At 33.4% G+C, this 16,281-nt stretch overlaps 1 protein-coding gene across 1 annotated transcript in view; it reads right to left on the bottom strand.

The window, feature by feature from the left end:
- The window catches only part of LRP1B (LDL receptor related protein 1B), a 1,757,623-nt gene that overhangs the window by 257,770 nt on the left and 1,483,572 nt on the right, over window positions 1-16,281 (bottom strand). The window contains exons 48-52 of the mRNA XM_045559136.1: window positions 10,590-10,703; window positions 10,198-10,347; window positions 7,450-7,572; window positions 5,199-5,318; window positions 676-804 (exon numbers count right to left, since the gene is read on the bottom strand). Coding sequence (XP_045415092.1) covers window positions 676-804; window positions 5,199-5,318; window positions 7,450-7,572; window positions 10,198-10,347; window positions 10,590-10,703 — 636 coding nt within the window. The remainder of the gene's footprint in view (window positions 1-675; window positions 805-5,198; window positions 5,319-7,449; window positions 7,573-10,197; window positions 10,348-10,589; window positions 10,704-16,281) is intronic.

The following is a 16,281-nucleotide window of genomic DNA, read 5'->3' as shown; positions in this document are numbered from 1 at the left end:
ACCCCCTATGTAACCGTCATATTTGCATTCAAATAATCATTCCCTTCATGCTCCTGATCATGCAAAGGAATTTATATAAATTTTTGCTATTGAGTAAGTCCCTGAAAATTTCCTAAGATGACCTAGAGTCAGAAACTTAGCAAATTGCCTGACCTCCAAAGGTGTTCCTCTGATCCCTGAGCTTCATTCAGCTATATCCATACTATTTTTACCTGACCCAAGGGTTAATACCCTATCCGTAGGACTAATCGGTGTTTACTGACCTCCAGATCAGTAGTTATTTAGGATCAGAGAGCCATTTACTGAGTATCTGTAATAGGCAATCTAAAAGCCATCATGGAGGGTGGTGATGGAAGATGTGAAAAATACCAAACCTACCACACTCACACACGCACATAGTGTAGTTATGTTATCTTAGAAGTGAAATGATAAATCTGTGCTCATCAAAATGGTTTTAAAATGGGTAATCCCACTGTGTATGTTTGGAACACTCTGAACAGCAGTTAAAGGGGTTGTAGAACTACGATAACAACCTCCCACCTGATTAAGTCTAATGCTATGGGTCCAGGGATTGAGAAAGTAATGGAAAGTGTGACATGGTAAGTCTACAAAAACAAACATCTGAGGATGCTGCAGCAGTTTTCTTTGATACATAGTCCTAGCAAGTATTCGTACCACAGCCGGCTGTGGAAAGCTCATCGCTTCCATTTGGACAGTCCCTTTCACCATCACAAAGCCAATGTCGGGGCACACAGGCGTGGGAGCCCTGGCAGCTGAACATGTCAGCAGCACAGGTTATGGCACCTGAAACCCAAAGAAAAAAATGCCATTAAGATCACTGCGTGTTTGCTGGAAAATGTCTACCATTTATATTTTCTACAGAAATGAAGGAAAGCAGAAGAACGTTTCTTATAAGGAAGAGTCCATAGTTATTTGGAATCATAAAACATTTTTTTTTCACCTGTAGTTGTCTACACATTTTTGTGGCAGAATGCTTTCTTTCCTAATTATAAGTGTTATATTTCTTAAAGCTACATGGTAGAAAATAATATCTGTTATCCTTATGAAATGTAGCAAAGCACAGAAATATATTAACAGAATTGTGAATAAACTGAGATAAGGTTTCAAAAGAACTAAATATTTAAGAATAATTATAATAGTAATAATAATACCATTTTTATTGCTGACCATGTGCTAAGCCCTTAACATACTATTAATAACTCATTTAATCCTTTCAATAACCCCATCCAATAGAACTATTAGTAGCTTCATTTTATAGAAAAGGAAACTGAGGCTCAGAGAAGTTGAAAATCTTGCAGGAAGTCATGACACAGGGAACTGAGAGTCCAGAACCCTTCTTATTCCTAAGCACCTTCTTCTCTTAACCAGTAATGTGATTATTGTTAGTCTCCATCTTAGGTTGCTGAAAAGAATAAATGAATAGATATTCCCTTTGTTTTTATATACTTAAAACAATTGCCCTACCAATGCACTCTCCCTTTAGCTGCATGATAATGTTTCTCAAATGTATGCAACAAAAAAATGTGTATTGACTTCGACTATAAATTCAAAGGGTCATAGGTGGTTCCTCTTTTCTTCTTATATGAGCATAGGGTAGTCATATGTCAAATGACTCTTTCTCATAATGTTTTCCTAGCCCCTTGTACAGTTATACTTACTAAATGCTTGGTTTGCTTGTCAATTTGTTTGTTTATATAAAATACTTGTTGAGTGAATCAGTAGCATAACCACCAATTTAACTTGGCTTAATTTTCACTTTCTCATGATGTGAAGCTGCCCAGAATAAATGCTAAACACCATATTTTTTAGAATTATTAAAAATAGTTTACTATGTCCAGGAAGAAAATGAGCGGCCGGATTGATGGAAAATGTTTCTAACCATTTAAAGTAATGACCAATGTGATTTAATTAAATTATCATTGTCTTCTTTAATTAAATTATCATTATCTTCTTCCTTTTTAGCCATAGAGCTGTTAGGAGTAGAAAATGCAATGCACTGTTTTTAATATGGTTGGCAGTGGAGTGTCAAAATAAAACCCACTGGGCATCTTATCCATCATAAATATATCTGCCTCTAACATATACCTTAGTTTGGATGAAAGGATGGCAAGTGAATGCTCAAAAATCCCCAGATAATTCAGATTTGCTCATTTGATTGAGCATCGGTGCTTTAATAGAATGCAGTTTTATATGGTGTCTATTACTGGTAGAAATAAGCAAATAATCTATTAAATAAATGTTGCTTTCATTTAAAAATTAATTCACTTGATGATTATTATATCTTTAGTACCTTACATAATAATACTGTTTCAACAAAAACTACTTTTGTATTATTCCTCTTATGTATATTTTCAAGCTTGTCATAAAAATATAAAGTGTCATTTTACTATTATATTCTCAATTCAATGCTTTAATTTTTGTAATATTATTATTATTTAGCTTGAAATTTTTTTAAACTACTTTCTACTAAGGAAGTTTTGATAAATGTAGAACTCTTTGTCTACTGCCATATTATGACTCATATTTGTTCCCAAGGTAATCATAATATTAACAGAAAGCGCCTTGATTTGACAGTGGAGAAGTTTAATTCTGTATGACCTTGGAGAAGACTCATGTCTGAATTTCTCTATCTTTAAAATGATGGGTATGACTAGATAATTACTAAGATATCTCAAGCTATAAAATAGCATTAGGCTCTTTGCAGCTAATTTTCTGGCTCCCTTGATAGTGTTCAACAGATTCTGTGTTAAGAACATGCCAAAACATTACAGTCAATTGGGAAGAAAATGGGCCAAAGAAAAAATTCATGGCTTCATTCCATAGCTGCCACTGCCATCTGGAGACATATTGCCTTCCTCAGGGAAAAGAATCCCAAGGGAAAATAAAGACAAGCTGATGAAATTCCACTAGATCCATCTTGTGCAACTACTCAGATAGTAATATGTGATTGGTAAGAGTTACTATCCTATTTAGTATTTCAGAAACCTGAATTATGATGATACCTCTGTTATCACTAATTAGCTGAGTGACCTCAGGCAAATTTACTAATCTCTGTGAGTGTTTCTATTTTTCACTATCAAAAGATGAGGTGAACTAGACATGGTTTTCAAAATGGAATCCTCAATATCCCAAGTCTGAATCATCGTGTACTTATTAGAAAAGAATGTGTTTATACACTGCATCAGAATATTTGGAGGTGGAGAACGACGAACTAAATACTTTTAACAAATTTCTGAGAAGGATATTTTTCACACTGAAGGTTGGTAACAACTGAGATAAATTATTTGTAAGCTTCCTTTCCTATTCTAAAATATTAGGTTCAGTTCATTGACTGATGTTTGGTCTAAAGCGGTATTTTTTTAAATGTGTCATAAGCTTGGTAGTTAGTACATAAAATACATACAGTAATTAAATAAATTTGGTGTTTTGGTAATAGGTAAACATGTCCATTACCACTTTAATCTTTTATAAAAAGCATTATCAGGGCACTGATATATATGTATAGAGAGAGAGACGTGATATTAACACTTTGACAAAATGAGGGAGGTAGGAGATATAAAACAAAAAAAAGAATGGGAAAAAAACTCCTGAATATCATGCACATGGGTTATATTAAATGACCACAATAGTTACATGGACAGATTTTTTTGTAACCCTCTAGTAGGCAAGGAATCAAAGAAATAAAGAGTAAAATGAACCTGCCTGTGATCACACCATTTTAAAATGCTGATGTGGGAGAATTCAACTCTGAGAGGCTGTAGAGCGTTGCCCTTCTATTACACTGTGTCCCCTTAGAAGGTACAGAATTATCAATGAGACCATTTAGCACAGGGTTAAACAAAAAGTCAAAAGCAAGATGATTTCAGAAACTGGAAATATACTCATCCAATTGTAAACAGGCAATTGTTTTGTTAAAATTAAAGAAGGATTTAATAGCAAAGAGAAACAAAGTAGTTAAACTGATCAGTCATCTAACTGGTTACTAATTTTTTTTTTTTTTTTTTTTTGCTTTCAGAGGTTTTTGATAGGGATCTTTATTTATATTTATCTGTTGTATAACTCTAATTTGTTTCAGTTGTATAAGTAAAAAGTAGATTTGGGGTGGCTTAAACACAGAAAATAAATTGCCTACTTTCAGGACTATCTTCAATATCTTCAATTTTATATTCTGTACAGAGAACTTCAGTTGAGCTGGAGTACTATAAAAATACTACCTCTGTCTGTATAAATAGCAGGCCACAACCCCCGAAATTTAAAAGATATGCTAAGAATCTTTAATTCTATACATGCACCTTATTCTATGACTCAGGTACATTGCTTTCTAAAATGAGAACACTAACAGCTCCCAAAAGGGTTGATGTAATTAGTAAAGGATATATAGCTATGGATACATATACATACATAGAAACAGATTCGATAGATAAATAGACAAATAATAGACAGACATATAAATAAATTAGTGGGATGCCTGGCCAATTATAATAAATTTATGGAGATTAGCTTGCTTCCTTCTTTTATTCTTTAGGAAATTCAGTTAATAATTCTATTTAAGGTATTTATTAAATATATGTGATTATTAAAAAGCAATTATCCTTATTTTGTAGTTGATATATAGTAAGTAAACGTAGATATGTGACACTAATACCCCTAATCCTATAAAGCTGAATTTTAAAGTGGTTTATAAAGCCATATACAATAGCCACCTTCCTTTACTTCTCATTTAAAATAATTCTTAATAATTGTCACTATAACAGACGTACACACACGCATAAACAGCATGTGTGCCTTGTGGCAGTATAAATTAATTCACTAATTTTGGAGGACAGCTTGGCAGTACACATCAAGTGTCATTAAAAAAGGTTTGATTATTTGGTCCAGTAATCTCAAGGACTGATATTGACTCCAAAGAAGTCATTGAAAACTAGAAATAAAATGTACAAAGGCATTCATTATAACAATATTCAGGAAAAATCCTAAATATTGACTAAAAACTGTATATATAAAAATAAAAGAATAATAGTTATTGTGAAAATAATAAAAGCAGCAACATACAAATGTATGCATAAACTTTATGTTAATTTTAATAAATTAGAAAACAAAATTGAGCGTATGCTCTAAAATGATAGCATGCATAGAATGTTTAAAAATCGACTAAGAACACAAAAGAAACTACTCACCACAAATGCTATCACTTTCATCTAATCCGTCTCCACAGTCATCCTCTCCATCACAAATCCAGTGCTTAGAAATACATTTCTGTGCAGAACAAGCAAATTGGTTCCAAGAGCAAGAAGAATCTAGAAAACAAACAAGAATGTTTGTTTCAGGTGCAAAAGGAAAATAAATTGATTGAGACCAGCACGCAACAGATCTGACAAAATGAGAAAGTTCTTCCTTAGACTTTGCTAAAATCAACCACCCTATGATAAAAGAAGCTAAATTCCTCTTCTCTATGACAATTCTATAAAATTTTGACAACAGCTTGCGTATTCCCTCTGTGTTTGCAGGTTATACAACTGCGCTTTCTTCAATGTGATGTTATGGGGCTTGCCTTTGAGCTAGTCATGATGCTGCTCATCTTCCCCTAAGTATAGTCTAATTTTCATTTCTAAAAATGTGTGTGTTGCACACAGATGTAAAATAAATATTCCAGGTGTGGTCTAGTCATTCTTTTTAATTTTTAATCTATTGTTGAACAAACAGAGAAAAGATTGAATCCAAAGCACAGTAACAAAATGGTGGACTGACAAGCAAATATGTTTGTTTTTAAAGGTAAGGTAACTAAGGAGGTTTTAGTCTGATGACAAGCCAACAGTTTCATACCTATACATACTTACCTGTTGATGTTTTTGTGTTGCTCCCTTGAAAACACTTAAGTTTGTTATACCTACTAATAGCACCCAAATTAATTAGCATAGTGGGTGATTTTTTGATTGCCAAATTGTGTAATTATAATAATAGAATACTCCATTTATTTTTTTTTATTTTGAGTGCCAACTTTGCTATTCCTGCCTCCTCCTCTGGCTACCCCTCCACCCAGCATATTTATGACCAGAAAACATCCAAAAGTAAAACCTCCCAAATGTATGTGCACAAAATATAAATTATTATAAAGATAACAATTTTGGTTTTGATCCTACAAACAATTAAAAACCATCCAATTTCTGAAAAATATTTAATTTGCTGACCTGTGAAAAGAAAGAAATTTAGAAAACTGGGGTCTGGAAAAATAAAATGAAAGAAGATACAATCATACAATGGCTCCCTCTTCAGAAACTATGAATCCACATAAACTACTATTGAAGTTCTCTGTTAGTCTTGTTCAGAATTTGGCTCTAATGTAAAGATATATAGCATCTTAATCAAACAAGATGCACCTTCACATTTCATGATGACATTTACTTTTAGGAGAGTTTGACATTTCATGGAAGATCCATCTTTAATCTTTTTTCTACTCTGTCTGTTCACCAAAGTGTATGTTATTTGTGTTAAAAGAAAATAGTGAATATATGCTTCGATTTCCTATAGGATATTTCTCTAGACTGCAAATCACAGAATCCATAAATTTAATAAAGTAAATTTTAAAAAGCTTTCTCACCTTGACAACGATATATGAAATAAAAAATATACACACAGAAATTAGGAGATGGGGGTGAAGAATAAGAGTTGAAAGAGGTAGAAATTTAAGTATATTGTTAAGTTATACATGTAATTAACAGAAAATTTCAGAATAAGGATATTCAGTCAGCCCTCCATATCCACAGGCTCCACATGCATGGATTCAACCAACACAGATCAAAAATATTCAGAAAGTCAAATAAAATAAAAAATAACAATACAACAAAAAATACAAATAAAAACCTAATATAGTATAATAACTATTTACACAGCATTTATGTTATATGAGGTATCATAAGTAATTGAGAGATACTGTAAAGTACAAAGAGGGATATGTAAATACTAAGCCGTTTTATACAAGGGACTTGAGCATCCGTGGATTCTAGTATCCACAGGGTGTACTAGAACCAGTCCCCAGATACCAGGGGACCACTGTAATTGTCAAAAGCAGGTAGGGAAAGTATAACAAGCACTGTGTGTCAAATTCTTATTTTTCATTGCAGAAAGTAAATACATTAATAACTACCTACGTAAAATGAATAAATCCGGAAATGAAGGTATATCATTTAGATTGTTGGAGGTAACAACTCAACAAATACAAAAAAGATTAAGAGAAAGAGCTAGGACAGAAGATTATTATTCTTCATTATAAGATCTTCTGTTTTAATTTTTACCATTTTTATTATGTAATAAAAATGAAACGATGTAAAATTCAATTAGCAATATTTTTATAACATCTACATATAAGAAAATATCAGCATGCAAATAATAATATGGTTTATAGAGCTAAAGTAAGATACAACGTCTCACCACAGTGGAATTCATCAAGTCCATCCTCACAATCTTTCTGACCGTCGCATAGCCAGGTATTCAAAATGCATCTTCCGCTAGGACAACCAAAATAATTTTCTTCACATTTGTGTTTGTTTTGAACTGTGACAAAATATAGAATGTAATGACAAAAATTTAATTAATCTTAGACTTCTGCAATATAGGTAGGTAAAACACTAATAGCCCTTGAACCAGAAGAAATAAATAACAGGCAAACTTAAGTAAAAAGTAGGAATGTTCTCCTCAAGAATGTCAAGGTTGTTGAAAACCAAGGAAAGACTAAAAAGGTGTCACAGGGCAGAGGATACCCAAGAGACATAATCAAATCAAATCCAGGATTGGGTCCTAAAACAGAAAGAGGATACTAATGGAAAAATTAGTTAAATCACAATAGTGTGGCATTTAGTTAAAAAAATAAAATAAAGTTAAATAACTGAAATGCCTCTAAAGGGATTGAGCCTAACACCAAAGAATCATATTTGGGTGGAAAATATTATGATTTCCATATTTGTAACAAAAACTAAATAACAAAATCACAACATTGATAGATCTTTGGTGAAAAAGTATGCATTTAGTGTTCAGGATTTAAACAATTATTCCCTATTCTAAAGAAGAAAAACAGGTTATGGTAGAATCTCTAAAATTATTATACCTTGCAGAAATATCAAAAGAATAAGTGTCTTATGTAAAATTATTTTCTAAATTATATATGTTTTAAATTATGAAGTATTATTATAACCTCCAAGAGTGTGTATAAAATACTGCATTTTTTCTCTACTAGATGGCATCTGTTTCCTTGCACTTTCAGGCTAACATAGTTTCAGACTGGCCTATACCTAATCAGGAAGCAAGTCCTAGAGTATACATGACAATCACACTGTAATGGCCCATTATAAATATTTTAAGATAATAAAAACTATCCTCATTTCATTTTCTAAATGTCAATGTAGATATAATTAAAGATGAAAATACATTTTTTGAGTAAATTCACCATTAAAGCAAAAATCTTTTTTTTTTTTTCTTTTAATTTGTGAAACAGGGTCTTGCTCTATCATCCATGCTGGAGCACAGTGGCGTGATTCTAGCTCACTGCAGCCTTGAACTCCTGGGCTCAAGCAAACCTCCTGCCTTAACCTTTCGAGTAGCTGGGACTACAGGAGTGCACCACCACACACTGCTCATTAATTTTTCTGTGTAGAGACTGTATCTTGCTGTGTTGCCGAGGCTGGTCTTGAAATTCTGGCCTCAAGCAATCCTCCTACCTTGGCCTCTCAAGTGCGGGAATTACAGGTGTGAGCCCTTGTGCCCAGCCTAAACTAAAAAGTTTTGAGTGTGCTTCATGTCTAAATTCTTCTTAGGCTTTTGCATAGGTATAACCGAAAGTATTTACACTGACTCATATCTGCTTTCTTATCTGTCTGTCCACTGTCTCATACGCCTGCATGAGTGTTCCTTGCCTTCTTATCCAATATAAGAATCACCATTCTCTATGTATGTAGTCCTTATTATCTAGAAACAGGTAAACAGAAATCTGAAAAGGGAAAGAATGTGTTGTTGCCAAAAGAACATTGGACTAAGAATCTTGATGCTCAGTTTCCATGAGTTTAAAACAATAAATTGAAAAGTATTTTATATAATTAATAATATAGTAAATATTTTTTTTAAATAGGAAAGAGCTGCAGTGAGCTACAGTCAACAGCCTCTAGAGAAGAAGTTCTCCACTTTCTCCGAGGCTGCAGCTAGGCTCTTAAAACCCAGAAGGAACAAAAATGACATTACATAATGTTACACATCATTGAGCACAAAAGGATGAGATCTGCAATTGCCAAATTTAGTGATAGATCATGAACAACTAAGAATATCCGTTTTACATAGTAGATTGTGGGAATGTGTGCGTGTGTATGAGAGAGAACTAGTGTGCAAAATATCTATGAATCTAATGTTTTAAAATATTTAAAAAATTACTGAATATCAACTAAACATGAAAAGAGTGTAGCAGTAGGGTGGAAGAGGCAAATGGCATTATAAGACCAAATTTAATAATGTCCTATATATCATATCTACTTATACATAGTTAACACCTTTCTTTTATGATTTTTTTTTAATTTCAGTATCCTCAAAGTGACCTTTGCTGGAAGGCATTCTTGTAAGAATGCAGATGACACTTTTCAGAGTTCATGTTGGAAAGATGATTAACAGTCAGATATAAATTTATCTGTCTAAACTTGATCCAATAATAATAATAACTATTACCCAAACTACTATGTCAAAAGATTCTGTAAGGTGCATTAAACAGCCTAACACATAAACACCAGCTGCATAGTAACACTGAGCAAAGCCAGAAATGAGAAACATAGTCTCTCTCTTTTTAGTCTATGAAGTTATTGCCAGGTATGTAATACTTCTGTGGAAGCTTTATAAACTACATATTGTAAAAACTTAATCACCAATTTTAAAAGGACTAGTTATGAACTGAACATGAAAAAGAAAATTGATCCAAATTTAGCACAGATTTCTTGAGTATAATTTTATAATTTATTTAAAAAGATCAAGTGGTATGTATAAAATAGGTTGATTACTATTTAGTTTATATCATTTATATTTTAATCTTAATCACTGAATATTAAGAATAAAAATAAACAAATGTATTATATACAACTAACTAGCCTATAAATCTTCAAGGCAAACCCTGGTTTTGTTTGTTTGTTTGCTTGTTTCTAGAATTACCTGGACACTTTAATTCATCTGAGTAGTCTCCACAGTCATTAGACCCATCGCATATCCAAGTTGGCAGAACACACAGTGAGGTAGAATTACATCTTATGAACCCTGTGGTTTTCACTCCAAGTTTATAAAAATGTGTGCAGTCTGTATTATCTAGAAACAGGTAAACAGAAAAGTGAAAAATACCTCATTTGCAAAGATTATGAGCCTTCTATGTAGGTCATAGAGACAAGAAAAGTTAACTTCATTTGAAGAAGTAAATATGCAATTATCCTACACAACAGGGGTTAATTACATATTAGTTCTGGACAAGGTTCAGTAAGAAGTTGGACAGTGTTCAATGCAATGCCAAGGTGCCCATGCATGAACAGACAAAATGTAGTGGAATATCTTACTGCAGTTCTTTTCATCTGAAGCATCTGCACAATCTATGTTCTGGTTGCATCGTGCTGATCTTGGAATGCAAGTCCCATCTGCACAGCGGAACTCAACAGTGGCACAGGTTGAAACTAGAAAAACAGGTAAATAAATAAATGGATAGATGGAACAGAAAATGACTCCTTGCTTTTACATCTTGAATATTTTAATTAATTCATATAATTTTGTTTGGTTTTGCTTTTTTAACCTTGGGAGGTCAATGTTGACTCTTGGCTTCCATGTGCAAGCTTGGATTAGATGCTTCTTACATATCTACCCTTTCACACAATTCTTCCCACTGTTGTGATATTTATCATACTGCATTGCAACTTCTGTTTATCTACCAGAAGACCCACTAAATGTAAGCTCCATGAGAGCAGGGACTGTGCCTTGTTCACCATGTTCACCATGGTAACACCACTCTAGCACTGAGCCAACACTTAAAAAAAAGAGTTGCTGAAAATTCCCTTCCCTTGCAACTTCAATAGTACAAAGTTATGACACTAGGCAAATGCCTGATTAAATGCCTACTGGGAAGTTCCAATATGGTTGCCAAAAAGAAGTGGAGCATTCCCTGCTATGATAGAGAAACGCTGAGACAGAGAGAGAGAGGGAGGGGGGAAAAACTGAGCAGTTGCTTTGTTTCTCAGAGGGAACAGCTGAACACTACTAGAAAGTCATCTATGCTATATCATACTCCTTTACATGGCTATATAATTGACATTTGGCATAGGAAACATGGATGCCTCATGCCAAGAAACATATAAATGTGGCATCTCTTATTGTTATGAAAGTGTAGCTTTCCAATTCCCTGCTCTGCTTAGATGAAAATCAGTTTCAATACGCTACTGTCATCATATACACTTTGTATAAAATATCCTATTCCTAATCATACATTCCTAAGTTGCTTATCCATTCATAACCAAATAATTGTTTGCAGTAATGTGTTGTGAACAGGTGCACGGTATGCTATGTATGTAAATTTAATTTAGGTGAATTTTTTTAATTCCAAATTCAAATTTCCAGAGGTTTATTACATTAATGTACAACCTGAAGGGCTCTTTCATTATGCCACTTTTACCAGTGTTGATATTTTAAAGAGCCTATTTAATTATAAATAGAAATTATATCAATTGTAAATGGTTAAAATGCTATCTTAAAATATGCAAATTTTACCCAAGGGTGTGTATGTCATTTGTATTTCATAATGTACTGTTCTTATTATATTTAATCATATCTTGAAATTGATACTTGTGTTTAAATGATGATTAGAATAAATGTTTTATTTACAACTTGCAATTATAATTGCTTCACTTTTTTTCATTAAAAATAACATCTTAGCATGTGAAACAGATAATGCTATTATGAGTAGAGATAAATGCATTGTTCCAAAACAAAACAAAATAGATTTTATTTCAAGAGAGCAAAATCTCTTCTATATTTCTTTATATTACATTTAATATTCAATTTCCAATGGAAACAGTCAATGTGGCATATATCATAGAAGATAATCATGTCAATCATTTCCAATTTTGTTTTTGACTTCACTGTCTATCAGCAGTGTCTACTAACTTTGTTCTAAAAGATTGCTTATAATCTCTTTATTTAGAAGACAGGATGCCTTCTCTGTGAAACACCATTTTAGATAGTTGCAATATTCCTAGGCAAGCCTTCAAAGGTTTATCTCACAATGCACTTGAAGTTCTACCTTACAGTATACTTGAACTTAGTGTTTAGGATGCCAGGAAGATCCCAATGGGGACAATTGAAATCCATTCCACCATCACCATCTCCCTCTGAGCATCTACAGAGAATCCTCTGTGTAGACGGCAGGAAGTCCACCTGAATGTGGCAGGGGGGATCAAGAGGAAAATACGACTCCATGTACATGGGGGATGGCATTACAGACTGTTAAGAAAAGTTTAGACTTGGGGATTTCACAGCAATGAAGTTTCAAAAATAGTATCAGAAGCTCTAAAGTGGAAGAAAGAGTAAAGAATAACTTGTGAGAAGAGTGGAAATGTCGGGCAAGGAAAACACAATTTTAGATTGAATTCTAGATAAAAGAAAGAAATGAAAAGAGGAGCTCCAACTAGATGAGAAGAAACTTTAACTTTGAAGTTGAGCAGAGTGATTAGGAGATACTAATTAAAAGAAAGGAGTGGGAAAAGAGAAGAGGGTGGAGATAGAATGCAATAAAGAGTAGAAAATTTGCAGGATATATTTTTTTTCCCATTTTCCCAGGTAATAAATTTTGGTGAAGAGGGCTAGGCTGGCTGATTAGAGTGTGGGAGATGTACAAATAGGAACAGATCATCCCTTTATACCTGATCCTGTCTCCACAGATTCCATGCTTGATTTAGAGTTTGAGTTCGGCCCAAGGGTTAGGTAGGGTGATGAGTGGCAATGTGATTGGACATATTAAGTAGTTGCAGAATTTTGTAATCAGTGGAGATGAGGTGATTGTAGGAATTAATATATCCTGCATTCGTAGGCAAGGAATGAGAATCCTGTGATGACAGAAATCCTTAGAAATAGCAGGAACTTCATTAAATAAGTAAACAAATGTCTTTTCTACCAAAATCTCTTTCTCTCTTTTGCCTCAACTATATTGCTTCTTCACATTGTTTTGGTCAGTCAAGCATTAAAACTCGTTTCAACTTAAGGGTGATTTTTGAGGAAGAAAGATACTGGAATTTCTAATTTGTCAGGTGAATATGAAAGTTTTCTGACAATTTTTCCTCAGGCTAAAAGTCTTGATAAAGAGAGAAAAAAAATATTGTAGTCCAAATAAAGATAAGCCAAGGGAAAAATACTAGACTTTTCCCTCTAGATAGTCCAAAAGAAAAAATAAATCTACAAATGTGAGTGAGAACATACCATAGCCACACCAGGAATAGCAATGAGATACTACAAAGAAAGAAGATCAGACAGGGATTGTGGATCAAAAGTAGTAGCAAGAGAGAAAGTAAAGTCACTCTCTCCTTCGTATACTTTCTTAATTTTACTATTTCTTCCACTTTCTTCTTAGAATGTCAGTTAAAATATTTAATGAGATATGAAAGATATGGAAATCAATTGGTCTCTCTGTAGTTCTTAGGATATTTCTTATAGATAACCTAGGTCAATTCTCTCTTCCAACTCCCCTTATCTAACATGTAGCAAAGGGAAGCTGACAAGGGAAAAAAAAACCAAAACATTAAATTTGCTATCATATCTTTCTTCCAAAGTTTACTTTCAAACTGCATCTTTTATTAATTATTTAATTTGCTGCTTAGGTTCTAAGGGTATGCAAACCCAAAAGGAGCGATGATTTCTTTTCTAGCCATATTTATCCTTTTCCTTTAGCTTGTTGTTTGTGGAGTTATTCAAAGTTTTGCTATGAACTTAGGCAAAAAAACAAACCCCAGTTCCCTCTCCTTTAGAGTGCTTCAGAACCGCTAGCTCTCCAGTGTACTTAAAGGTATTCTGGTGGCCCAAGGAAGTTCATGTACCTCCCAAGGGGAGCAATTTATATTCATCTCCACAGGAAAGGAGGCATATCATGTACTCTTCCTAAATCTATTCACTCAACCTGTCACACAACCAGAAGGGGAATATAAAATGACAAACCTTAGGAACAACTCCTCATGTCCCTGCCCCTCCCATAGCCTGACATCTGAAGTTCTCAGTTATGAAAGAAATATCTATAAAGAGGCAATAAATAAAAAATGGTGAGGATTAGGGATTTTTCTTTTCCTCCAAAACAGAAGAAACCAAAAATAATTACTGGCAACATTCCTTTCCACTCTGTAAATAGACTCTCTTCCTTTGTGGAATTAAAAAATAATAGTAATAATTACTATTGACATCTAAATTAAACAAGCAAAAGAATAATAGCACTTCAAATAATTTACAAATGGCTCCACCACAGCCTCTTACCACAGTCTTATCAAAATATCCCAGTATATATTGACTTCTAATCATATTACCTTACTTTTGTATATTTTGTTTTATTTTGATTAAAAAGTAACAGGTGATTTGTGTGTGCATATATATACAACAGTGCACTGACTATAGAACAGAGAATGAGTAATGGGAAGAAAAGTCTTGCAGAGATAACTCTTATCCATTCTTCCTGAGCCCTTACATATTCCTTTCCTTCATCATTTTTTATGTGCTGTAAGAGAGTTTGGTGGATATATATGTGAATAATATAAGTCTTATAACACAGCCTGGCTTATGGAAAATGGACCCAGAAAAGCCTTCCTTCTATGGCTTGAAAGGTGCTCTATAAGTGAATAGACTTAAATTGAGAGACAAATCAAACCTAAAAGATGTGGCTAAAATGAGTAATCTTTCATCTAAAAAGCTACCCATTTGTTTATCCTAAAGGAGCTAGTCCATTTAATGAAATTCATTAATTTTGAGGTAGTAATAAAGTATCTGCTTATTTTTTCTTGAGCAACTTTAGTTTCAAATGTGCTACATTATACAGGAAAAACTTTGAGACACAGGCTTTATTTGTTTATTTTTAAGATACCCAACTGCTATAATTTCTACATTGTTATTATCACAAAAGAAAGGTCATGAAGAAAGGTGATTCCCAAATGCACTATTCTGTGTCCAAGAATGTGGCTGAGATAGTTATAACACAAAACTCAAGAGTTTAGATTAAAAGAGGCAAATAACATTTTCAGTTATTTTTATTGTTATTCATCAGCTAGTATTGATATCACTAGGCAGAACAAAATCTATCAATATTTTCTGGAAGACTTACTGCTTCAACCAGCCACATAAGAATTTAATAAACACCTATCATGTACTAGGTATTACATTTCATAACCCCAAACACACTAATTTATTTACCACTTTTGAAAACATACTTTCACTTTCTGAGAAAACTGATAGTAACTTATTAACTTCCTATGGTTCTTTTTGATGAATTTTGTTTTAAAATCTACTTTCTATATTTATTGTTCAGTTCCTGCACATTCTAGCTTGATATTTTTACTTTAAAACTGGTTTAATCACTTTATTATATTCTCCTCACCTGCTTTCAAATAACTGATAAAACATGCCCTTATCTAGGTCTTCCTCTAGTTTCCTTCCCTCCTTTCTTCCAAATGCGAATTCATTTCCCTCCACTTACTCCCCAGTATCTTACTACATTTTACCATTTCTAAACTCCTATAGGTGGTTTAATTTGCAAATGTCCTTGGCTATTCCTAAACTATAGTGTCAACCTTAGATGGTAATCTACTCAAGTGTCTGCCCAAAGCCATACAGTCTAAGATGGCAGTCACTTCCCAACCTTCTGTACAGCTACACAATAGTTTGCTTGACTTCTGCCCTCTTTCTGAACTCTGCATAGCCGTCTCATCACAACTATACTTCATACCTTTTCTTTACTATCAATATTTTCCAAAAACAATCTACATTCACTGTCTTTACTCCTTCATCATCCATTTTCTGCCTTAACCCAGTGTGACCTGGCTTTCCCATACCACTCACTCTGTAAATTGATTCTCATGAAGGTAATCAAAAGATTATCTCCTATTTGCCAAGTACAATGGACATTTCCAGTCCATGCCTGCCCTCTTGCCCTTTCTGTAACATTTTAAAATCCTGAATGATCCCCCTTTCTTGAGAAAAGGATTTCTTATGAGGATCCTTCTAGTAGTTCTGTTT

This window comes from Lemur catta, chromosome 8 (assembly GCF_020740605.2).
Source record: "Lemur catta isolate mLemCat1 chromosome 8, mLemCat1.pri, whole genome shotgun sequence".
Lineage (NCBI taxonomy): Eukaryota > Metazoa > Chordata > Mammalia > Primates > Lemuridae > Lemur > Lemur catta.
Note: the sequence above shows the minus strand (reverse complement) of the source record. Positions and strands in the feature narration are given on the sequence as shown.